At 35.8% G+C, this 26,011-nt stretch overlaps 3 protein-coding genes across 4 annotated transcripts; 2 read left to right on the top strand and 1 right to left on the bottom strand.

The window, feature by feature from the left end:
- Window positions 1-1,469: 1,469 nt before the first annotated feature.
- Window positions 1,470-2,943, top strand: LOC112514693. The gene has a single exon (XM_025121290.1). The coding sequence runs from the start codon at window positions 1,523-1,525 to the stop codon at window positions 2,459-2,461; it is 939 nt and encodes a 312-aa protein (XP_024977058.1). The 5' UTR covers window positions 1,470-1,522; the 3' UTR covers window positions 2,462-2,943.
- A 4,530-nt stretch (window positions 2,944-7,473) lies between these two features.
- On the bottom strand, window positions 7,474-17,350 carry LOC112514611 (sialyltransferase-like protein 2). 2 transcript variants are annotated; one of them, XM_025121180.1, is made up of 13 exons: window positions 17,092-17,350; window positions 16,934-17,007; window positions 15,971-16,060; window positions 15,311-15,388; window positions 14,539-14,639; window positions 14,070-14,262; window positions 13,880-13,970; window positions 13,734-13,798; window positions 11,278-11,432; window positions 10,632-10,713; window positions 9,994-10,103; window positions 8,243-8,550; window positions 7,474-7,605 (listed from the first exon to the last, which is right to left on the bottom strand). In XM_025121180.1, exons 1-12 carry the CDS (start codon window positions 17,177-17,179, stop codon window positions 8,361-8,363), a joined length of 1,317 nt encoding a protein of 438 aa, XP_024976948.1. In that variant the 5' UTR covers window positions 17,180-17,350; the 3' UTR covers window positions 7,474-7,605; window positions 8,243-8,360. The 2 variants fall into 2 exon arrangements, with proteins under 2 accessions (XP_024976948.1, XP_024976949.1); XM_025121181.1 differs by lacking the exon at window positions 15,971-16,060 and having other exon boundaries at window positions 17,092-17,315.
- Window positions 17,351-19,070: 1,720 nt separating this feature from the next.
- On the top strand, window positions 19,071-25,527 carry LOC112514957 (50S ribosomal protein L17-like). Its single transcript, XM_025121609.1, has 7 exons — window positions 19,071-19,139; window positions 21,126-21,212; window positions 22,032-22,086; window positions 22,698-22,748; window positions 23,231-23,322; window positions 23,403-23,480; window positions 25,078-25,527. Exons 2-7 carry the CDS (start codon window positions 21,157-21,159, stop codon window positions 25,226-25,228), a joined length of 483 nt encoding a protein of 160 aa, XP_024977377.1. The 5' UTR covers window positions 19,071-19,139; window positions 21,126-21,156; the 3' UTR covers window positions 25,229-25,527.
- The last annotated feature ends 484 nt before the right edge of the window (window positions 25,528-26,011 follow it).

A 26,011-nucleotide genomic window follows, 5' to 3' on the forward strand; every position in this document is an offset into this window, starting at 1 on the left:
TTACGAATTTGGTCTTTGTGGTTTGTGTGGCTTTACAAGATTAGTCCATCGAGTAAAGACAAAAAAGGGAAAATGACGAAAGTGCCCTCAAAGTTAACAGAGTAACTAGATGGCCGTTAGAGGGAGGAACCGATTCGTTACAAAACGACATACGACAAGTCTTAATCTGTAATAAATGAAGTTTATGGACCTTTTTTGTAAAAACCATGAAACCACAAGGATCAAATCCGTGATTTACTCTTTATTTTACAACAAATTGTAATTTAATGGGTAAATATAGAATTTTATAAATATTTTTAATTGCTATAAATTATTTCATTTTCTTTCTTCACTTTCCTCCGATCCTCCCACGTTTGGGAGGAAAGTTAAGGGAGAAAAATCAATATTATAGAGGTGTTTGAGATTGCTTATAAAAACAATTATTGATTTTTGTTGTGACATCAGTAATAATCACTTTTGAGTGTTTGGATAAACAACTTATACCGGTGTCAAACCAGTAATAAGAAGTTTTTGAAGAAGTTAAATCATTATAACTTATAATAAGTTGATAAACACTTTTATACAAAAACATAAGTTATTTCAAATAAGCAATGCTAAACACCATCTATTATCATTTTTTTGTTAAATCCAATTAAAATGAAAGTATTTCAATAATTTATCAATTTTCTTAAGAGCAAATTGACATTTTCCATACCTATGGTTTGTTAAAAAATACCATTTTTCATCTTTGTATTTTAGAAATTACAATTTTCATCCTTATAGTTTGTAATTCATTACTATTTTTGCCTCTAAATGTTGTTTCGGACCCTATAGGCTACAATTCTTTACACAACTTAAAGATAAGGATTAGTTCATGGACGAAAATGACAATAAATTGTAAACTATAGAGACGAGAATCTCAATTTCTTAGGAGTCGTTTACCAAACACTTACCCGGTAAGTGCTACGGTAACATTTAACACTATTATTTACCTATCGAGTATGATTTTAGTTCACTAAAACGACATCCTATGCAACAATTTACCCGGTAAGCTCTTACTGTTGTAAGAGTCGACGCCCTCATTTACCGGGTAAGACTCATAGTTCTTGTCTCATTCTTACCGGGTAAGATTTTTGGTCCTTTTCATATTCATCCGGTGAGATAACGCGACTTGGTAAATGCCCCTTAATCACATTGACAAAAATTGAAATTATTAACAAATCGAACTAAAATTGTAATTTACTATTTTCTTTAACTTTTTGATAATGTTAATAACGAAAGAGGAAGAGAAGTGCAAATCAAAATATTGGGGCCAAACTGAAAAATAAAAAACATGAAGGGGTTAGTTTGTAATTTTTAATACGATGCCACACTCTGTATTGGGCAGTATTAGCACAAACGTGTCGTCCACATATATTACTCTCTCTGGATCGACGATAGATACAGTAATCTATATACATATATATATATATACAGAGAGAGAGAGAGAGAGAGAGAGAGTTCAATAGTACCCTTTTACGTTTCTGTACCTTTTCGTAAAAAAATGTCTGAGCTGCAACCACCGGTGGAGGGTCAAATGAATGGAGGTGGAGGTGGAGGTGGAGGTGGAGCTCTGGTCGGAGTTCCGGCAGACGCTGTCGTGGGTCCACCAAAACGACAGCGTAGGCCAAGCGTTCGATTAGGTGACATCGGAGATCAACACACGTTTGATAATCAACGGAGAACCAAACAACAACAATGGAAGTTTCCGTCGAAAGATTCGAAATCCTCGAAAACGCGACCTCTTGTAAACCTAACAGGCGGCGGCGGTGGTGCAATTACCGGTGAATACCAAGGAACCCTAGATGTTGGTGAAGATAAAGATGGCGGAAACGACAACAATCATCATCATAATATGAATAATGGTAATAGTAATAACAATAATAACGCTTTGGATAGTGTTGCAATTGGGAGTTGGAAAGCTAGGGATTCTGCAAAATCAAAAAGGGGTTTTTTAGGAACAAAACGTGTTAGATCGAATTGGGGATCGAAGATGGATGAAGGAGATGAGAAATTCGATGATGAGGATGATTATGATGATGATGGATACAGGGATTTCGATCGTGAGGGTTCTGGTAGTCAATTAAAGGAGCAAAGTTTGAATTTCTCGATGGATAACGAAAGAGATTTGCATTATGTTGGTGGGAGTAGAGGGAGAGATGGTGTTAGGGTTAGGGTTTCAGATGGGGTTGAATTAGATGGACCTTCTGATACTGATGCAAGAAATTGGAACAACAATCACCCAGAAAGAAATGGTGTTAGGGTCTGGTTGAATCAATTGGGTCTAGGGAGATATGCTCCAGTTTTTGAGATACATGAAGTTGATGATGAAGTTCTGCCATTGTTGACATTAGAGGATCTTAAAGATATGGGGATAAATGCAGTAGGTTCAAGAAGAAAAATGTTCTGTTCAATTCAGAAACTTGGAAAAGGGTTTTCATGATGAATGTTGATGGGGTGAAAATTTGAGTTTGAAGGAAGAGAATTCACAAAAAAGCACTTGCCAATTGCAAAGACAGAAGGCCTAAAACTGGTTTGAGCCTTTTTTTCTTGTACTTGATTAGTAGTACTTGTTTGTGATCAAATGGTTTTTTGTTTTACTCTTAATTTACCTCACTTTTTGACTTCTAATTATGCAGTTTTTATGGTATATAGATTAGTGGTCAGATTGGCTATAACTTTTTCTAATGTTTGTTTAGAGAAGAATGGCAATAACTGTTGAAGTTTAGAGAGCGAATGGTTCAGAAAAGAGTTATTTTCTAGATTTTGTAGTTCAAGATGTGTCAAATGATGCAGTTTTCGTTGTAGATTAGTAGTCACATATCAATAACTTTCTCATGTTCTTTAAAGAAGAATACCAATAATTGTTGCAATTTAGCGAATCAATGGTTAATAAGAAGTGATCGAAGCGATTTTTTACGTCAAGATTATGTTTTTGAGTCTTGCCCGAGATTTTCTGTTTTCTTTGTGTTACATTACACTCTTAGAATGACAATAACTATGATGTTTGGAGAATTAATGGTTCAAGATGTGTCAAATGATGCAATTTTTTGATACAGATTAGTAGGCACATATCAACAGCTTTCTGATATTTTTTAAAAGAAGAATAGCAATAATTGTTGCAATTTAGCGAATTGATGGTTACAAGAAGTGACCGGGTCGATATTTTATGTCAAGATTATATTTTGATTCTTGCCCAAATTTCTTTGTTTTCTTTGTGTTACATTACACTCTTAGAATGGCAGTAACTGTTGAAGTTTGGAGAATGAATGGTTCAAGATGTGTCAAATGATGCAGTTTAATGGTATGTAGATTAGTAGTCATATACCAATAGGGGCCTGTTCGTTGGCAGCTTAATGAGCTTAGTTTGACTTACAGTTTATTCGGTCAGCTATACATGACTGTTTGGTAGTAGCTTAATGATGTAGAAAGTGGCTTATTCAGGAAGCTTCTAGGGGTCAGCTTTATGCAGAAAGTCAGGATTTTTCCAAACCTGCCCTTCCCAATTGAAAAACATGCTCACTCCATCTATGAAAAAACCTTCCCAGTCTATACGGACGTATTAATCCTCACAAACAACTTTATCCATACAGGACTTAATGGAAAACCAACCAAACATCCCGGAACTTTGCTGATGTTTTCTTGAAGAAGAATACTAATAACTGTTGCAGCTTAGCGAATTAATGGTTAAAAAGAAGAGGGATTGGATCGATATTTTATGTCAAGATTATGTTTTGATTCTTGTCCAAGATTCTCTGTTTTCTTTGTGTTACATACACTCTTAGAATGGCAATAACTGTAATATTTGGAGAATGAAATATGAATGGTTGAAAATGAGTTATCGTGTACATTTTGTAGCTCAAGATGTGTCGAATGATAGATTAGTAGTCGGAAACAAGAATACAAATAACTGTTGCAAGTTATCGAATTGCCGAACTAATGGTTAAAAAGAAGAGGGATCGAATCGATATTTTATCTCAAGGTTATGTTTTTGAGTCTTGCCCGAGAATTTATGTTTTCTTTGTGTTACATCGCACTCTTATAGTATAACGATAACTATTAATGTTATTTTTAAAGTATATAATATTTATGTACGACATGTGCTTGAAAGTGACTTTGCCCAAATGCATAACAAATTCAAGTTCGAATCCCATGGGATGCAGGTTTGAATCCCTCCGCTTGCCTTGGCCGTGAGTCGGTTCACAAAATGCTTCCTTAGTCCTCACATGTGGTCGCCCCGGGGCGGATTCCGTGGGGCTGGTTGGGGTTTATGGTAATCAACTTTTGACACAAATATTTATGTACGACAAATAAAGGTTTGAACCCGACCTCTTGGGAGGTTGTGCTCTACTGATAATCCGGATACTGCTAAGGCAATTTGACTCTTGCCCAAGATTCTTCGTTTGCTTCATGTTACATTAGACTCGTAGAATAAATGGTTGAAAAGGAGTTATGGCATAGATTTTGTAGTTCAAGATGTGTCGGATGATGTTTAATGGTATGTTATATGTAGATTCGTAGTCAAATTATTGAAAACTTTGCCGATACCTGTTTCAATATGGCGGATTAATGGTTAAAAAAAGATTTATCGTATTGATACCTAAGGTGAAGATTGTTTTCTGATTGTTGCTCAAGATTCTTTGTTTTGTTTGTGTTACCATACACACTTTCGGGCTTTTGGGTTGGTTTTCTATTTAATTCAGTATGGATAAAGTTGTCTGTGTGTGGATTGATCAGTCTGTATAGATTGAGAAGTTGTTTGGAAGAGTCTTTTTATAGATGAAAGGAATATGTTTTTTAATTGGAAGAAAAATTGTCTTTCTGCATAGAGCTTCCACTTAGAAGCTTGCTGAATAAACCACTTTCTATATTATTAAGCAACTACCAAACAATCATGTAGCTGACAGAATAAACTAGGAGTATCATTAAGCTGCTAGCAAACAGACCCTTAGTATGAAGTATTATAGCATACGCTTCTTATGTGCATATTTTATTCATTTCTTCACCATGGGTTTTACTTTTAGATGTTTTCTTGCCTTTTTGATGGTGACTTTGTGAAAGTATAAGCATAGTTATGAATGCACGGGCCGTGGAGCCGTAGCGCGAAGGATTTTCCAATTGCAGGAGCTTGTAGATTGAGCCTACTTGATTGAAACTAAAATCTTAGCTAGGGAGCCTTATGGTTTAAGGGCAAGTTCATTTGAGGAGGGTGAGTAGTTTAAAAAATGTAAGAACCAACTATTCATTATGAATATTGTGATGATGATGAATATATTCATGCATATATTTGGGTATATTCATTATGAATAGTTGGGTTTTTACAATTTTGCAGGAGCTTGTAGTTTGAGCATCATTGATTGAAACCGAAACCTTAGCTATGGGCCTTGTTTAAGGGCAGGTTCATTTGAAAAGGGCGAGTATTTTGGAAACCGTAAGAACCAACTACTCATGATGAATATATTCATACATATATTTAGGTAAATTCATCATGAATAGCTGGTTTTTACAATTGCAGGAGCTTGTAGTTTTGAGCCTAATCGATTGAAGCTAAAATCTTAGCTACGGATCCCTTCGATTTAGGGCAGGTTCATTTGAGAAGCGTAAATGTTTTTAAAACTGTAAGAACCCACTATTGGTGACGAATATAGGGTATATTCATTATGAATAGTTGGTTTTTGCAGTTTTCAAAATATTTACTGTTCCTAAATGAATTTTTTGGCTTTATAAAGCAACAAGCTCATAAAGCCAGGCTTTTTATTGAACCGATATAATTGCAAGCGTATAGCAGGTTTGTCACTAGTTTTCTGTGATTACTTTGCTTCTCGTGTGATGGACTAATTACGCCTTGCGGCTGTTTTATCAACGCTTGTAAAAGTAGCAGGTAGAGGTTTTGTGGTTTTCGAATGGATTTATTACGATGTATCTACTTACAGTTTGTTCGTCTTCGGGGTTCTCGCGACGGGCAAAGGCGGAATAAGCTTCTCGTAAAGCGGAAATTTATTGATATTAGTTATATAAATGATGTAACTGTAAGTTGGTGAACTGGAAATCAATTGTTGTATGTTGGATGTTGATGATGAGGGGTTTTCTGTTTGTATGTCTGTCATAATTGTTTTCTATTTAACTGGTTATTTAACCTTCTACTTGTTACTGTGTTATTTTTTTAAAGCAAAATTACGTTTTTGTCCCTATGGTTTGTTAAAATTTGCAATTTTTGTCTTTATGGTTTTCAATTCATTGCTATTTTTGTCCGTGATGCTAATGTCAATATTCAAGTATGAGGGACGAAAATAGTAAACTATGGAAACAAAAACAACAATAAGTGGTAAACAATAGGGATGAAAATTATAATTTCAAAAGTATAGGGTAAATATAGAAATTTTTAACAAACAATAGGGACGAAAAATGTAATTTACTGCATTTTTTTATTTTATTTTTTAAATATTGTGGCTCTTTATAAACAAAAGGAAAATTTAATTTTAGCCACTTTTAAAACTGAATTCTTAAATCTATGATTAAAAATACTTACGTAAATTTTTTAAGGAAAAAAAAACCTAAAAATTGAATGTGTAAGACATTTGCATAAATTCTGTTAAAATTCAATTGATAAAATTGCTAAATAAATTTGACCGGAATAATCAGCTATTTTTATCAATTTCGGGTATGGTGGCATGGACATTGTTTCGTTTCTCCATAATTGAAGTTTTTTAGGGTCATGAAAATCCGAGCTCTCTCAAGATAAGTTTGGAAGCGGATCACAAAATCTTGGTCATCTTCTCTATCTAATGAACGAGGAGTTTACTTTAAAATCGTTCGCCCTACAACCACCACCCGAGTATACGCTTCAACAGGTATCACATAAGGGTAGATTATAAACCTCTAGTAAAATAACCGTCCATAACCCAACAGGTAAAGTACATTGCATAGCATTAAATAGTTAGCTTTAAGGATTGAGTCAGATTTACCCGTTCAGTGATTTCAACACCGTATTATTTTGTTCGGTACAACCATATATTTCTTGAAATTAGAATTGTAACACAAGTTTCATCCGTCCTAATTTCCAGTTTATTTGAAAAAAAAATTAAGATAAAAGACTCGATCGGGACATTACATCCAAGTAACAAGGTACTAACCACACAACAACGGTACAATGATTTTATTAAAAAAAATCCATAGTTTCATCTTTTTATAACCAAATGGTGACACCATTTGAAAATCAGACTTTTTTTGCCAAAGCATTTTACAAAAACATGGGACCCACAAGCAAAAAAAACAAGCTTTCGAAGATAATGTTTTTTGTCGGGATTGTAAAAAGCTCCGTTGTGGATGCTCTTTTGGTATCGAACCGCAACCTCTTACAAATTGAGATCCGAGTTTTTCATCCTCAACCCGCTATAGGAAGTTTGAAAAAGACACCCAACTTAGAAACTATAACCACGCAAAAAAAAACGTAAATGATGTTACAAGAATAATGTGAACCCACGCGCTCCTTCCGATTCTTCGGATTACGTACACAACGACCAATTGATATTTCGACTTCTTTACAAGTGTTAAATGAAGCCAAAACCGCCTCGAGGTGTGATCAACCTGGAAAATCGAATATATAATCCAAATTATGAAGAATGTGTTCAATGTTACAATTGTATGACTCGGTTTTATAATCAACAAATTATTGCCTCCGTTCCAAAATAAATTTCAACACTTCAAAAAGGTTTAGAAATGTCTAATTATTACATCTTTTTAATTAACTACATGTCAATTTTACCCTTAATAATAGAGGGAGTAATGAATTTATTTATCTTATAAGTAAGGGTAGAATCGGAAATTGGGCACTAACTTTTAAAGGTAGGCACTTACCGGCCATTTTTACCTGATTAACTAAATGCCAATTTTACCCTTAATAATTGAGGAAGTAATAAATTTCATCTCATAAATAATGGTAGAACGGAAATTGTGCACTAACTTTTAAAAGTAGACACTTGCAGGCCATTTACCAAACGCTTGCCAAGCAAATGCTTATCGACAAGAGCCACCATCTTCATATCCCTTACCGGCAACATTTTCGACCATCAAAATGAATTGTTGGTAAACGTCTTTCACCCGGTAAGAGTTTTCCCCCTCACCTACCGGGTAAGATTCTCGATCATTGGGTAAGGGACACATGGTAAGCGTTTGATAAACAACCTCTTATTTTGGGACAAACTAAAATAAAACGAAAACTTACAGTATTGAAGAAGAGTATTCCGTTAAGCCTACGCTATTGCCTGCAGAAAAAGTGTTCATAATTCGTTCTTCCAACTTTCTGTATATGGAGATGATGAATTCGATGGGTGTTCGTTAGTTCAGCTATTCGACACGGTACAGAGTTGACTATGTCCAAGACTATGCTCCAAAGGGTACATTGTGGTCTCTTTCACATATTTTTGATGATCAACAGCAGCCTTTCTGAGGCCTGAAAATTGGCTCTTGTGAAGTTTCTTCTTGATGATGGAACAAGAAGCCAGTGGATCATCAGAGCCTCCTGCAACCCTCCTATTACAATAACCAACCACACTTCACTCACTTGAACAAGGTCTGCTCACAAGCAAAGTATACATCGAGAAAGGCATATAACATGGAGTCGGAGAAGTTTAGATATGATGATAAACTGTTGGTCCTCTACTTGTGCATTTGGTACGCGGACGGACTGGACGGGCGAGTAAGGCAGGCACGTGAAAGACTTGGGGAAGGTTTTAGGGGGTTTAATTTGACATGTGTAGTTTAGTAATTTATCAATCTTGTCTCATCTCCTTACTTTTTGTTCCACCTAATTTGGTAAAGAATTGTGGATGGTTTTACGGTTTTAACTTTAGATGGTTAGTTTAGTAATTTACAATCTTGTTCAATCTTCCTAAAAAAAATTGTTCCACCTATTTTGGTAAATAATTGTGGAAGGTTAAAGGGTTTTAATTTGACATGGGTAGTTTAGTAATTTATCAATCTTGTCCTATCTCCCTGTTTTTTGTTCCACCTAATTTGGTAAAGAATCGTGGAAGGTTTTATGGTTTTAATTTCACATGGGTAGTTTAGTAATTCACAATCTTGTTCCATCTCCCTCAATTCTTTTTGTTCCACCTTTTACGAAACGAATTGTGGAAGGTTTACGGGTTTTAATTTAACATGGATAGTTTAGTAATTTACAATATTGTCTCATCTCCCTCATTTTAGTTCCACCTATTTTGGTAAAGAATTGTGAAATGTTTTAGGGTTACATGGTTTGTTTAGTAATTCAGAAATCATGTCTATCTCTCCGTTTTTTGTTCCACCTATTTTGGTGGGGTAAAAAATGCATTTTTGTCCCACTCAGTCCTATCCCGTCCTGTTGCAGTCTAATGTTGCTCCAAAAAACATGACGGAACGTGTTTTTGTTCCGTCATGTCCCACATACCAAATGGACAAGTATGTCTTCCATTCTTATGCTAAGTTTACGTTGTCACTAAATGGTTGAAGTTTAACTAAATAAAAGGGGAAATTGTTGATTGATATTTGGTGGAATCATGAATGCTCGTCTTGCACATATGTGCTATGTGCAACGTTTGGTGTTAGACTTGGGGGTTGTTTGGTTGGTTTTCCATTAAATCATGTATGGATAGAGCTATCTGTGTGGATAGGAAGGTTTTTGTTTGGGAAGGTTTTTTCTTGGGATAAAAGGAACGTATTTTCTAATTGGGAGGGACAAGTTTGGAAAAAGTTTGGCTTCCTCCATAAAGCTCCCCCCTAAAAGCTTACTGAATAAGCCACTTTCTATATCATTAAGCCACTACCAAACAGTCATGTATAGCTGACTGAATATGTTGTGAGTCCCATTAAGCTCATTAAGCTGCTAATAAACAGGCCTTTACTGGGATAGACATGAATAATGTAATTTTGGGATTAACTGATTGCTAAATAGTAAACACCTATCAAAGAGGATTACATGATGTAAAAACTACATACCTTAGCATTTTCTCGGATGCAAGTCTAGTAGCAGTGATTGTGCTGCGGCTTGGCACCCATTTCACGACACGGTTAGGATCAGCTCGCATCGGAGAATGAATTTTGATAAGCTATTAATTTAGAAAATGGAGTAATGAATTAGCGAGGCAAAAGTAGAAAATCTTGGGAATAACTATCTTCAAGTAACGACTCAGTTTTTCACGAAATATGTGTCCACATTTCTATTTTAGTTTGTTCACTTTCAAAAGTAAGTGCTCAACTTTCCATATCTACCCTTAGTTATGAGATGGAGAAATTCATTACTCCCTTCATTATTAAGGGTAAAATTGTCATTTAGTTACTTAAAAAGTACAATAATTACAAATTTTAAAAACTGTATGCCTTTTTTATTGTGGAAATTTATTTTGGGACGGAGAGACTAGAGAGTATTGTTAGAAAAGCAGAATATAATCCTGGATCGACAATGATCAAGAAAGAAGACCTCATCACCATGTTCATCATGCTAACTACATGTCTATTGCAGGAATTTGAGGCTGTTCTTTTGGAAGTTATTTCAGGGGAAAGGATGATTTTATCCCCCCGAGTCCTACAGTGTAAAATAATCTTGCACAAGAAGTAGGTGGCATATATGAACTTACTCCCAAACACTCCATCATCTGGTAGTAAGCCCTACCCTGCAACGGGGTATGACCTTGTCGAGACTCTGAGAAATATCTCGTCCTGAAAACAACATAGCCAGAATTATTGACCATGGACGTAAGGTTCGATTCTCGTGAGACCACCCGGTTTCTGTGAGACCACAAAATAACACAACCTTCACAGCAAAACACCGTGAAGGTACAAAAAAACACCAAACCTTCACAGCAAAAACACTGTGAAGGTTTACCTTCATAGTGTCCTGTTGTGAAGGTATGGTCTCATGGGTCTCACGAGAATAGGTGGTCTCACATGATCCCGAGTCCATGGACATATGTTAAAGTTATATATATTGTTTTCATTAAAAAAAGCATATATGTTAGCAAAAAGAAATTTTGATAGAAAAGGTTGCAGCCCATTATTGAGTCTAATGATAAAAATCTTATGCAAGCAATATAGCTGCCACGTCATCCAGTTCAAACATGCTCATTGGCTTCTGGTACCATGTCATCGACATGACATATAATTGTTTTTTTGGAAAGAGGGTGGCACCTCTGGTAAATATAATTGTTATTTGTTAGTAACCACTATTTTATATCAACAAGAAGGGACTAAAAAGAGAAGAAAAGTGTATATAAGTTCGTATACCACTCTTTATAGCCTGGATCGACTGTAAATCCATACATGTCAACAGTATCACATATTGACAGAGCAAATTCAAGAGCCTTGAGCCCAGTTCCTTTTGCTGCTGAACCGAAAGATGCACCTAACATGAGATATATGGGATTGAGAATTGGAACTTCCTACAATACACAATTCAGCACTCAAAATCAGAAAAATGGAAGAAAAGAGACAAGTATTTACAGCTTATCATTGCAATGTGCCAAAGGCTGCATGTTATGAAGATCGAGGAGAAGTTACACATCTATGAGATGACGATATAAATGCATGTCAGATAATATACATATATAGGGTCAGGTTTTGGGGAAAACCGCAAAAAAATGAAAAACTAAGGAACACTCTGGTAATCTTTTATCTGGACAGTATGCACATGCACATGCACATACAAGTAATTTGTAAGCAAGTTGTCTGGTATGCACATGTGCATAACAGACACATGTGCATAAAAACCAAGAAACGGCTATTACTTGTATGCACATGTGCATACATCCAGATTAATGATTATTAGGGTGTTCCTCAGTTCTTCATTTTTTGGGGGTTTCCCCTTGAACCTCCCTTTATATACATATATATACACACACACCAACACATGTGTGTTTGTGTATATATAGACACATACACACATTTTAATTGAAACTTCAAGGGTTCTAATAGATGGACTGGCCCAATGATGGTTGGAGTAACTTGTACAGTTGTACTGCGTACAATGATGATTGTAAGTTCATTAGACTTGCGTTCTTATCACTGAAAAAGGGTACCAGAAGCTAACCCTCATGTCCATCACAAATTCTAGGAATATTATCTCACAGCAGTTATTTAACTCATCAGCAAGGTAAAATTACCATCAGCTCCATGCACATTTAATCGGATACCACCAAAACAATGAGAGATACAAAGATACTAATCATAACTTCGACAAAAATCTGCCTTTTGAATTCCATGGAATCTGTATTTGATCTTCCAATTTCTGTTGTTCACAGAAACAACCTCTCTACTCCTTGAGGGAGAGGTAACTTTTGCATATATCCTATCCTCCCCAGACCCTATTCCAACTGGGATTCACTGGGTTCATTTGGTTGGGTTTATCTTTCGATTTCCTTTGATGCAAAGGGTTTTGTTTTCTTTTTAACCTTTTTTCAATTGACAAAAGAAAAACGCAAGGAACTAAAATAGAGTACTAAAATTATTTTTAAGTAAGAAGTAACATCTACACAATCTCATGATCATGATAAACCACAAGCAGTTGCTCATTTTCATAAGAACAGCCAGATACAATTGACTCGCTAACAAGGCCTGACACATGTTGCCTCCTTTATCAGGGATCGAATACAAAGGCAGAGTTATATGATAGTAGACCTACATTTTGATTCTCACCAAAAAGAACAACATCTCGTAGAGTAGTATGTTCCAATTTTCTATAAGGTGACAGTTGAGAGTAGTAATTGCATACAAGAGATAAACGAGAAAATTTCTACAATCATTATAGCCCAGATCAAAAAGAATTCGATAACCAAATATCCAGGCCAGGTCTGTGACATTGGCCATCCGAGGTTTGTTCATATTGTCTAGAAATGACGACAAAGGAGCAAATTATTGTAAATATTGTTTTCCTTCAAGTTCTGAAAAGATCTACCGCCCAATGGTCGTACAAGTGCATTAGTAAAGCGGCTTTATGTGTAACTGAGTGAACGCAGTTGAAAGCCACAAATGTGTTTGGTGAAGAAGGGCATCCGGAGGAAAAGGAAGTTCACATGATAAGACGGGTGTATGGTTAATTACCAGGGTTCCATTTCTATTAAACGATTAATGCAGCTCAATGTGTGGTCTAATTAGCTGAAAATCACAAATCTTTGATGTGCTTTTAGGAAGATGTGACATCTATAAATGAAAGCATATAATAACAGAAACGTGTAAAATGGTTTGTCTAATTAGAAAATGTTTAATCCAGTACCAACCCCCTGCCGGGTGCCAAAAAAAGAATTATTTGATAATATGGTGCAAGATATTAGCTTTTCACCAAGAAGCATATATAGGGTCTGTTTGTCAGCAGCTTAATGAGCTTAATGGAATTCATAACTTATTCAGTCAGCTATACATGATTGTTTGGTAGTGGCTTAACGATATAGAAAGTGGTGCTTATTAAGTAAGCTTCTAGGAGGAGCTTTATGTAGAAAGCCAAGTTTTTCTTTCCAAACCTGCCTCCCAGTTAAAAAATTCGTTCCTTCCAACTATGAAAGAACCCTTCCAAACAAAAACCTTCTCAATCTATACAGACAACTTTATATATACAGGACTTGATGAAAAAACAATCAAACAACCCCTAAGCTTCATGTGTCAACCCATAGGATATGATAAAACTGTCATCTACTGCAAAATTAAAAATAAAACATGCAAGTAGGATGCCATGTTATGATTGTGCTCACCCGAATCATTTTGTTCATGATATCGTGGATTGTAGTTTTGACGATCAGTACCTCTTTTCCAGTTTCTGTAGATTGTGAAACCTTTAGCATGCTTCCAGTAAATATATATATACATTGGATTCATACATGTAGAGTTACCAGAATACCATATAACTCAGCAACTTTATCCAGAGCTTTGGCAGAACCCCTATTGAGCAGACGAAATGTACTTTTTTTACCCACATGATCAGTGTAATTCTGCATTGCATCAAGAGAGAGAGAGGGAGGCGGGAGAGAGTTGGGGGAGAGTTATTAAGTTCAACTATATGCTAAAAGTTAGATGTAATTGACACATACCTGAATTGGTGCACCATTTTCCCTTAAAACAGCATCATAACTATCAATCTCCTTCCCAAACTTTGTTTTTAACAGATCCCCTGAGTTACCAATAACTGCACAGCGGCCAAACTGACGTGGAACATATGGTGGTGTTTCAGGTAGTACCAAAGAAAGTTTCTCCATGCACAGAGTTTTATTTGCACAGTTGTTACTGCAGCACGTATGCACCAAATCAGACTGCAAATAACTATAGAAGACTAAAAACAACTCTTCAGACTTGCATGGAGAAAAAGAATTTTTTGGAGATCTTGAAATTTATTAAATCTTAACTAAATTTTTTGGCAACTTGATTTGTTTTTTGAATAAAGATGGGTATGGTTGAAAATAGAACATAAAAATTATAAAATAACAAGAAACATGTGGGTTGTGCACACATCTTACTTGTATTTATCTACGCATTTCCTTTTCAAATGGTTTGGAGACTTACAGATGTATTCCTTTATTAATCCTCCTCCATGCATAATCTTCCCATCCGTTAGGTAAAGCATCAATGAACTCCTTGGTGAGAATGGTGGTACTATTCCGCACCTGGAAAACTCATCTTATGAGCAACAAAACAATGACAAAACTTGGATCATGAAGCCCTTGGATGAAGTCAGAGGCAGATCCGGATTTTTTTCAAGTGGTACCACAATTTGACTATAAAAAAATATCTAACTTTTTCCCGCAATATTAGTATAGATCTATTGGTTGGTTCCTTATCCTTACAAAAAAAAGACCATGTCCGTGCGCGGTCTACATATATTTTAAAAAACACAAGAGATATATAAAAAACACCAAAAATTAAGCTAAAAAACAACAAATTTGACATTTGTACGACTCGAACCTGGGTCTTTTGTTATAAAAGTAAGAGCATTTACCATCTTAGCCATTAAAGTCTTGTGTTAACATTTGAATTTCAAAAACCATATGGTGGCACCCAACAAAACAATACGGTGGTACCGTTGAGAAACGTAATTTTTTCCCTTATGACCGAACCATGAAGAGGAGGCTGATGGCCCATGCCACCGTATCTATCCATGTGGGTCTGCCCCTAACCAGGCCAGAATCTATTCTGAACACATGTCAATGATTGACTCTACAATGTGTTAGTGCTGTTTAACATAAAAAATCTCTATGTTTGGAAACAATTTGCTTAGAAAAGGCTTCCAATTTGAAAATTTGACAAATATAAAAATACCTACACATCAGATACTAACCTGCTCCCATGTGGCAACTGCTTCACACAGATTAAACTCAAAAGATAAGCCCTCTAGATTTCCAGTTTTGGGATCTTTCTGTTAAAAGCATCCAATTTCAGATATTAATTACAAAACTACAAGATAGAAGTAGCACACAAACATGAAGGGAAAAAAACTATTTATGAACCAGACAGGTGTAATACACAATGTTTTAGTCTCATAAGAGGCTAGCCCTTTGTAACATCCCAGGCCAACCATATCAGATATTGCCTGATTTGTCCACACACCTGGACTCAATTTTAAAACACATGTGATACCAATCCCTTATAGGGCAACCTTAGTTCCCCTCCCCAACCGATGTGGGATCTTTCAATCCACCCCCTTGGGAGCCCAGTGTCCTTGCCAGAAGTCCAGTTCTAGTACCATTTTTGACATCCCAGGCCAACCGTACCAAATATTGTCCGCTTTGTCCATACACCTGGACTCACGGTTCTTAAAAAGGGTCTGATAGAGGAGGTATCCGGTCCCTTATAAAGCAACCTTAGTTCCTCTCCCCAACCGATGTGGGATCTTACACCCTTAGTAAAGCATCTAACCCAACTTGAAGCAATACCCATATACCTGGGGATGCTTCTAACAGAGCATATTAAGAATATTCCAAAAATTGAGACAACCTACCCATTTAGGGATGGTGTCACTTGGATACTGTAGTGTAACTTTGCAGTAGTCTCTATCACTGATAGCTTGTAGCCCTAATCCGTTGGCCCTCTGAATCAAATTGAACAAAGTAAGTGCAACGAATCACATTAGCAAATGGCGGTGCTTTTCTTATAATAGATAAGTTTTCAATTGTATATCACAAGCTTGATTTGATTACAGACAGATACGTCAATGTGTTTGTTGTTAGTGTATATTAGTTAGATATAAACCTTTCACAACAAACATTTTAGACGGACATAATTCATCATTTAGGATTAGGGCTAACGTTCTGTCTCTTACCATATTCCCATAGCATGTACAGATCGTGCCTCTGAAATTACTAAGCTACATGCTTATAAGCTTCAAATGCTTCTATTTCATGGATTAATAGCTAGCTAGGGACAGCTCTTTGGATTAAAACACAAACATGCACTAAATTGGCCCTATGCTTCAGTCTTCACAATCGCACGATGAAGGTGTTGCTTTAGCATCATAAAACTTAAAGAGCCAATATAAGGGCATGTTTGTTAGCAGCTTAACGAGCTTAATGGGACTCATCATATTCGATCAGCTATACATGACTGTTTGGTGATGGCTTAATGATATAGAAAGTGGCTTATTTAGTAAGATTTTTATGTAGAAAACCAAGTTTTTTTCCAAACCCGTCCATCCCAATAAAAGAACATCCTCCTTCCATGTATTAAAAAAACCCTCCCTGACAAAAACCCTCCCAGTCTATATAGACAGATTAATATAAACGACTTAATTTAGCCATCACCAGCCCAATACGACTAGAAATTCAACAACCCACAACCGTGTCTGACTTTTGAACCTCTTGAGGTCGTATAACTAGTTATAAGTACTCCATTTCAGTTTGAATATCTCCAGTTAAGCTCGACCCAATAATACGAACATACGATTAAATTATATGAAACAACTCACCACACACTTTTCAAATCCATTTTGCAACGATTGCAACGCTTCGATTTCCTCGTCCGAAATGTTGAATGTCCCGTCTACTCACATGTAGCAATTATAACATTGAATCAAACAAAATAAATTCAAAAATGCAACTAAGAGAAAAACAAAACTTAACATACTTAGATTAGAAACACCGGTGATGTAGATGAGAATAGCTGCAAATCCAGATGCTAAAGCAACAATGAATGCCAACTGTAAGAGCTTCATTTATCAGTCTCTTGGCTCAATAATCAATTGAGATCTGCGTTCAATAACTTTGATCTGCATTCAATAACTTCAATTAACTATGTATACGAAGTAAATCGAAGCCCTAATTCTTGAAGAATGCAGAGCGGCACTACCACTGTCGGTGTTCAAAATCGCGCAAATGAAGGTGATTGCCTTCTCGATCTGATTTGCAAACAGCAGAACATTTTATAGTTACAAATAAAAGTAACACTTTCCTCCCTTGTAGAATGCTCTAAATTACTTTTTGCCCCCTTTACTATTGACAATGTGTTAGAATTTATTGGAAGTTGGTTTTTCGGCTTTAGTAAGGGACGTTTTATATTCCAGTTATATTTCAACAGTGGACATTTAATATTTGGGTGGTGTTTATTTTTTTCCCATTAAGTCACGTGTGAATTAAGTTGTTTATCAGAATAAATTAATCTGTCTAAGGACGAGAGATCGATAGGTTTAAAGGGGCATTTATGGTATTAATTTATTTTAGGTGGCTTAATGGCAGAAGGGAGAGGTCTTGACTTATTCCATATGGTCATTTGGATGATGGCTTGACGATCAAGCCGTAAGGAAACACCCATGTATGATTGAGCAAATAAGTTATCCATATTGTTAAGCTCGTTAAATTGTAAGTAAACAACCCATTTACCATGCGCCATGTGTTCACTGTGTATATCCGACGTGATATTGCTTATATATGACCTATATTCATAGTGAGGTACTCACGTTTCTACAGTATATAACAAGTAAATACTAACGTATATACGGTCTTCATGGTGAAATTCATAGTGAGGTTTTGTCCCGTATAGAAAGAATAACGGAATCTTGCTTTTATTAGTGAGTTGAAAATATGAACAAGGCATATAAATCGGAAGGTTGATAAATGCGTATTTAGTTTATAATCTCTAATCAACTTGTAGGATTGTTTAAGAGATCAGGTGAAATAAGGAGGAATTGACCATGTGTTGTGGATTTTACACATATATTAAACGGTCAAAAGATAGCATTAGCACGTTGCACCTGCTTTTTAACAAGTTTTTTATTTGTTTTTATTTATTTGGATAGAATCTAAATTCAGTTATCTTATCCATATCAATTACAGATACACACACACACATACATACACACACGTGTGTGTAAGGGGCCGTTTACCCAAATGCTTACCTATAAAAGTCAACACTATAATTCATCTTGATGTGTAAGATTTTAGTACTTCAAAACATATCGAATACAACAATTTACTGGGTAAGAGTCGTCATCCTCACTTACCGGACAAGACTCTCCATCTTTCTCATCGCTCTTACCCAGTAAGATTTTTGGCCATTCTCATGTTCATCCAATGAGGAAATTTATCCAGTGAGCACTTACCAAGTAAGTGTTTAGTAAACGACCCCTAAGTATGTAATCATGTCATTATTTCATATCTCTCAATCCTCTCTCTCTCTTCGTAGAAATTTATGTAGAAATGTTTACAGGAAATATGTTTCTATTGAAATCTGACCTGGTAAGCATTGTTTCCGTGCTATTTCAGTAAGTATTCAGTCAATAAATTGGTCAATTTTCAGTCAGAGTGATAGTCTAGTAAACAAGCTGACTGCTGATCGAGTCAGCGTTGCTGACCGGTCAACGCCTAGTAAACAACCCCTTAGTCTTTAACCCAAACAACTTTGATAGCGATGGTTAGTAATATCCTAAGGATAATGATTATTCACGTTCTAATCATTGACTTTGACGAACACAAACTTTGTTACAAGGAAAAGAAAAATAAACAAGGACTGTAGTTGTGGATTTTAAAACTTGAAGGGTAATTTCTGTCACAAGTTCAACTTTTGGAGGTGACTTTTCTATAATTATCCCGCTTTCTTATGATAAAAACGGGATCATCGTCTTCACCGTCTCTCTGACACTAGCAGCAATAGTAGCAGCAGCTCCTCCGACTCCACTGGTTAGTTCTCCCGGCGCTCTCACTGTTATCATACACGCACTGACGCACACACATACGGGATGCCTAACTATGTGCATGATGATCAATTTTGGTTTTCATATTTTGTTAGGGTTTTAACTGAGATACACATTTCTATATTTTTATATTATTAGTTGTTTCATTTGATTACATAATGAAATTTCGTGTTTCTGATTTGGTAGCAATTAATTGTTTGGCGTTCGTTAACTGAAGCTGTAGTAATCCAACCATTAAGTGCGTAGTGCCCCGTCCTGTTCGCCAATTAAAGAAAAACAGTAAGGGTTTGTTTGTTAGCAGCTTAATGAGCTTAATGTGACTTGCAGCTTATTCAGGCAGCTATACGATGACTGGTTAGTAGTGGCTTAATGATATAGAAATAAGCTTTTAGAGGGAAGCTTTATACACATGTTCTTTTAAAACCTGCCCTTCCCAATTAAAAGACATTCTCCTTCCATCTATGAGAAAACCCTCCCAAAATAAAACTTTCCCACTCTATCCAGACAGATTAATCTACACAAGACAGTTTTATCTCTACAAGACTTCATTGAAAACCAACCAAACAGCCCCTTACAAGAATCTGATAATACACAGTTCAGGGTCCAATCTCTAGATTTTAGTGGGGGAGTAAGCATGAGTTTTTCTTATTGATGCTACCTTAAATCAGAGTCCTTTTTGACTTTTAAGGGTCAAATGTGTTGGTTTTTAATCTGCAAAATCGACGAGAGCTGTTTTGGGTAGAGAGAAAAAATCGGTAATTCGATTGATCTACAAACATTGTTTTAAAGATGGAAAACATAACGAGCTAAAAGAATTTAAACATCAATGTAAAGTTTGAATTTCAGAAGTTCGAGGTTTGAGTATCCAAAATCAGGAGGGGAAATGGGATTGAGGGAGTATAATTATCCTTGTGGTATGGTTATTTCAATAGTTTCGGCTAGTGTAATATCCTTTTGGTGTAGATCCTCTATCAACTCGATGTTCCCATTTGTCGGTTGATCTATATACATCTAAAGCTGTACATATCATACTTCATTCGACATCGTTGAAAGAATGAATGAACATCCCCTTTTGCCTTAAAAAAGGAAGTGGACTAAGGAGCTGTTTGGTTGGTTTTCCATTAAGTCCTGTATGGATAAAGCTGTATGTGTGGATTAATTTATTTAATCCGTTTGCATAAATTGGGAAGATTTGTGTTTGGAGGGTTTTTTCATAAATGGGAGGAGCGTGTTTTTTAATTGGGAGGCCGGAGGGGTAGGTTTGAAAAAAAACTTGGCGTTCTGCATGGAGCTCCCTCCTAAAAGCTGATTGAATAAACCACTTTCAATATCATTGAGTCACTACCAATCAATCATGTATAGTCGACCGAATAAGCTATGAGTCCCATGAAGCTTAGTAAGCTGCTAACAAACGGGCCCTTATTATTTTGGCCCACTTCACTCTAGGAATCCTTTTGTCAAAGTATTAAGAACAAATAACTTAATGAGTACAACAACAAAACAACTCCCCCTTCTTCACTAATGCTGTGTTCTCGAATTTGGGGAGAAAAGAAAACAAAAGAAAGGAAAGGAAAATAATTTTTTTATTTGTGTTCTCTAAAGAGAAGGAAAAGGAAGCAAAGGAAAAGAAAGAAAATAATTTTTCATGTTCTTGAATAGGTGAGAAAGGAAAGGAAAGGTGTTCCTTTTCAAATATTTTATTATGAAAGGTTGGGTGGTTTTGTAATTCTAATAATCTTCTTAAAGGGTTTTAATTTCTTTCTTTCCTTCCCTTTTCTCCCAAATCTGGAAGGAAAGTTTTGGGAGGAAACTTGTGATTTATTTCCTTCCGTTTCCTTTCCTGTCTTTACTAAAAAGGTTTCAAGAACACGTTTTTTTTACTTTCCTCTTTCCCTCCCTCTCCTTTCCACCGTAAAAAGGGTTTTGGGAACACAGTGTAATCTTATCTCTAACCTCACAATCCTCACTGCAGGTGTTTACTTCTGTTATTCTGGTTAAGCATCATGACAAAGTTCAGGAAGCTCAATCGTCCTACTGGTCATCGAATGTCCATGCTCAGGTTCGTGATAATTTCTTTTTATCTACCATTACACACCTGATACCACCTAGGAAGACAACTAAGGGACTGTTTGGTTGGTTTTCCATTAAGTCTTGTATGGATAAAGTTGTTTGTGTGGATTAATCTGTCTGTGTATATAGAAAAAGGTTTTGTTTGAGATGGTTTTTTTCATAGACGGGTATGAGCAGGGGCGGATTTAGTTTATGTTGGTAGGGGTCCTAGGCCCCCAACAAACCCACCAATTTATATAAAAAAAAAAAACTATGAAAGATTTGTTTAGTAAATTTTCTTATTGTACGTCCAACAAGAACAAGGCAAGGGCCCCCCAACTTGATATCTTGATTGTTAATTGGTCCATTTACAACACACACTGATATTTTCGTTCGAAATATAAAATATAAAAACTATACACCCCGATAAATTAGCAAAAAGTCAACTGAACATCGACCTGAATAAGTTATCTTTATTCGGTTAGCTGAACCGTTTAAGCCGAAAAGGAAAACCCAAAACTGTTTTCATCCGGATGAATTATTTGGTTTTGATTTTTTTTTTTCTACACCCCTAAGTGTGCCCCCAACTATAAAAGTTTCTGGATCCGCTACTAGGTATGAGTGTTTTTCTAATTGGGAGGGGCATGTTTCGAAAAAAAACTTGGCTTTCTGCATAAAGCTCCCTCCTAGAGACCTACTCAATAATTCGCTTTCTATATCATTAAGCCATTTCCAAACTGTCATGTATTGTTGAGTGAATTAGTTGTGAGTCTCATTAAGTTCATTAAGCTGCTAATAAACAGGCCCTAAAAGTGTTCTGCTTCTGCAGGACCATGGTCTCGCAGCTGGTGAAACACGAACGCATAGAAACTACTGTTGCCAAGGTGAACTCTCTTAGCAATTTACATTTTCTTGTTTTTTGGTAAATTTGCACCGATTGAATCGATACTCATGCATTATAGTGTACTTGTATGACAAGGACCCAATCCAATATTTCTTACAAAGTCGTGCAATGCAGCACGATATATCTCAATTTTATTCTTTGTCCTTGTCGGTTTATAATACGCATTTTTTGTGGTTTAGAGAAAACGAGAAGGTTTTAGGCTGTTTGAAACCAGATTGAAATTTATTTAGATTTAAAATAAAGATGTAATTTCTTTCAGTTTTAGTAATGTAATTTGTTTTATAAAGATAATTATTAAACATTCTGTTAAGCTTAATAATTATCCTAATTATATTTTAGATCTTTTATATTTAAAGTGAAGTGTTTATCCTGACATTGATTATGTATAACAGTTAATTAGTTATATCAATTCAAACATGCAACTTCAAAAAGTTGTATTCATGCATCGTTTGTAATCTTGAATTTTAAGTAATATGCATCAATAAACAATATTTGATGCATAAAAAATGATTTTTAAGACTTCATATCAAATGCTTTATAATATAGTATAGACATTTTATTACTTATTCTATCTCCTTGTAATTGTTATAGGCAAAAGAAGTTCGTCGTCTTGCTGATAACATGGTGCAGCTTGGGAAAGAGGTGTGTGCAGCTTCGTCGTCTTGCTGATACATGACTGTTTGGTAGTGGCTTAATGGTATAGAAAGTGGCTTATTTAGTAAGCTTCTAGGGGAGAACGTTATGTAGAAAGCCAAGTTTTTTTCCAAACCCGCCCCTCCTAATTAAAAAACACACTCCTTCCATCTATGAAAAAACCTTTTCAGTCTATACAAACAGATTAATCCATACAAACAGCTTTATCCATAGAAAACTTAAATGAAAAAGAAAAACCAACCAAACAACCCCTTACTTGGTTTCATATTACGAACACTTGTTTTTAAAAAGCGGATTTTGTTTTCATTTAGATGTAAATCTGTTTATGGTTGTGCGAGTTATGCAATTGTACCGCTATGTGATCAGATCTCTGCAACCTTTTGGAGCTTCTGTTCATCAGTTATTTATCAAAGCAATGTGAAAATGCAATAATTTATTCTTATGTTTTAACTGTCTTGTAACTTGTTCAGGGAACCCTTTTTGCTGCTAGGCGGGCTGCTGCCTTTGTGCGAGGAGATGATGTTATTCACAAACTATTTACAGAGCTGGCTTACAGATACAAGTAAACATCAAACCTGCCATTTGGTCAAGTTCTTTTTACTCGATATCAACTATTGGTTAAACGATATATTGGTGGTGCAGAGATAGGGCAGGAGGATATACGAGAGTGCTTCGAACTCGGATTCGAGTTGGTGATGCCGCACCAATGGCGTATATAGAGTAAGATTTGTTCCCCTTATTTTGCCTTGAAATCCTTAGAATAAAACAGGGTTCCACGTTTGGCAAGACTTTTGTGTGGAACAGATGGGAACAAAGTGGAACAAGTGTGTTCCACCCCACAATGGAACAAGGCGAAACAAGATGGAACAAACCTATTATTTACCAATTTAACCTCAAAATAAAACGTAATACTCTTATAAAACAATAAATACATCTCCCTCTTTATATTTTATTCATTCTTTAAATTTTATTTATTTTTTTATGCTCTTCAAAAACTTTCATTTTACTCTTCTCAAAATCTTATTTTAATATGGTTTCTATATTTTGATTAATTTATGTAAATTATTAAATATTAATAATAAAAAATAATATAAAAAAGGTATAAAATAAAAATATGAAACTACATAAACCTTTTATTTTGTTGTCATTTTAGTCATCTTGACAAAAACTTTCAAATGATAACCACAAAGGTGGTACCTGATTGGTTTGAGCTTGGCTCCAAAAGTCAAAAGTACCAGGAGGTCACAGGTTCAAATTTAAGAAGGAATAAAAATCCCCTTGTGGCCACGGAGGTTCAAATGTGGTGACTCCGGGCTATCTGCAAAGTAGGTGGTCGCCCTGGGATTAGTCTGCTTGCATAGCGGGTTGGATATCCAGGTTCATAAAAAAAAACTTTAAAATGATATATTTTGTTATAAAAGATATTTATTTTATTAATATTTAATAAATTAATCAAAATATATAAACAATTCATTAGGGGTAAATTGGTCATTTTATCTGTTATGTTCCTTCCAGTTTTGTCTTACCAAATGTTGAACAACTGTTTTGTCCTATCATGTGTGCTCTTTGTCTCATCCAAAGTGCTCTTTTGATCTAGAATGGTGAAACATGAATATATTGCTTCCTTCTTTAGTTTGAGTGATCTCTAGGAGCATAATCTCCAGTAGAATTTCTGAGGTTTTTTTTATCAGATAGTAACATTTTAAGGATTAATTTCTCAAACGAAGACGTACTTAAGGTCATTGGAGATTAATACTCCCAACGTCTCAAATTAAGTGCCAAAATAAATGTCGAATTTCTATTTTAGATTGTCTCAAAATAAATGTCGAATTTCAAAAGTGCATACTTTCCAATTCTACCCTTGATTATGAGGTGGAGAAATTCATTATTCTCTCTATTATTAAGGGTAAAACGTCATTTAGTTGATTAAAAAGTGTAATAATTTACAAATTTCTGACACTGTCCATTTTTCATCGTATACATTTATTTTGGGACGAGTAATATTCTTGATGTCATTTGAGTGTAATGATTAATTTTAAGCTTTTATATTTTCTCTTAAAAAGCCGGTTTATCTCTTGAGGTAGAGGAAAAGTCTGCATACATCTTACCTTCCCCTGATACTACTACCAACTTCCAAGTGGGATATACTGGGCTTGTCTATTTGAATTGGTTCGGTTTTAGGTTTCTATTCACACACACAGCAAATGCATCCTCATACCCTCTTATTCTTTTTCATAATTTTCTGGATTTTATAAATATTCGTAATTTTAATTCTTTTCAACATTTCTTATCGTGAAACGTCTTTATTCACCAACAGGTTCATAGACAGGGAGAACGAGCTTAGGCAGTCGAAACCCCCGGCCCCACAACCAGCTCAAAGGCCACCGTTGGATCCTTGGACAAGATCTCAGCTTAGCCGGAGTTTTGCACCTCCTAAAGAAGTCAAAAGCTCCGAAGCCGAGGATTGAAACTTCTTTTCATTGGAACCATCCATTCCGGAAGGAATAAAAGGTATTCAAAACAATAGCGATTAAACTTCTAGAACAATACGCAGAGTTTGTAGCGACATTTTTGGCATTCAGATGTTTCATTTTGTATGGCATAAACTTCTGCATAGAAGTTTATTGAGTCCTGTTCTGCTCGTTGAGGGCGGAATTGGACTCTACAGTATGATCATAAAATCGAATCATCCGTTCCGAAAGGAATAGAAGGTGTTCAAAACACTAGCATTTAAACTTCTAGAACAATACACGGAGTTCGTAGCGACATTTTTGGTATTCGGATGTTTCATTTTGTATGGCATAAACTTCTGCACAGAAGTATCGCGAGTCCAGGTCTGCTCGTTGAGGGCGGAAGTCGACTCTACAGAATGATCATAAAATGGAATTTGAAAATATGAATCTCATATGAATACTTTTCATGGTTTGACAAGATTTTATGAAGGCACCGTAAACCAAACCAAATGATTCACAGACCCCTAAGGTCCGGGGTTTTTTGATTTCACTGATACGAAAAAATCTAGCCTGAAACTGCCCGACCATGGGACGGGCTTTTCGGGCCTGGTGGGACGGGATGGGCTTTTTGGGCCTGGTGGGCTTAGCCCAGGCATGGGACACAAAATCGGCCTAATTGAGCTTTAAGGCTCGGTCTAGGCCAGGTTTTCAGGTGGGCCTATCCCGGGCATACGAGCTCAAGTTTATAGTAATTGAACTCAATTTTTTTTTGATCCATATGTATATGTTCATATGCAT

The sequence above is a fragment of the Cynara cardunculus genome (genome assembly GCF_001531365.2).
Source record: "Cynara cardunculus var. scolymus isolate 2C chromosome LG 6, CcrdV1, whole genome shotgun sequence".
Classification (NCBI taxonomy): Eukaryota; Viridiplantae; Streptophyta; class Magnoliopsida; order Asterales; family Asteraceae; genus Cynara; species Cynara cardunculus.

Bases quoted from the DNA above. Each gene is read 5' to 3' on its own strand.
- LOC112514693 (XM_025121290.1), top strand. From the start codon at position 1,523: ATGTCTGAGCTGCAACCACCGGTGGAGGGTCAAATGAATGGAGGTGGA.
- LOC112514611 (XM_025121180.1), bottom strand. From the start codon at position 17,179: ATGAAGCTCTTACAGTTGGCATTCATTGTTGCTTTAGCATCTGGATTT. The intron at 16,061-16,933 runs GTGAGTTGTTTC...AATTTGATTCAG, and splicing joins ATGGATTTGAAAAGTGTGTG to AGGGCCAACGGATTAGGGCT. The intron at 14,263-14,538 runs GTAAGTCTCCAA...TACGTGCTGCAG, and splicing joins ATTAATAAAGGAATACATCT to TAACAACTGTGCAAATAAAA.
- LOC112514957 (XM_025121609.1), top strand. From the start codon at position 21,157: ATGACAAAGTTCAGGAAGCTCAATCGTCCTACTGGTCATCGAATGTCC. The intron at 22,087-22,697 runs GTGAACTCTCTT...TAATTGTTATAG, and splicing joins TAGAAACTACTGTTGCCAAG to GCAAAAGAAGTTCGTCGTCT. The intron at 23,481-25,077 runs GTAAGATTTGTT...ATTCACCAACAG, and splicing joins GCACCAATGGCGTATATAGA to GTTCATAGACAGGGAGAACG.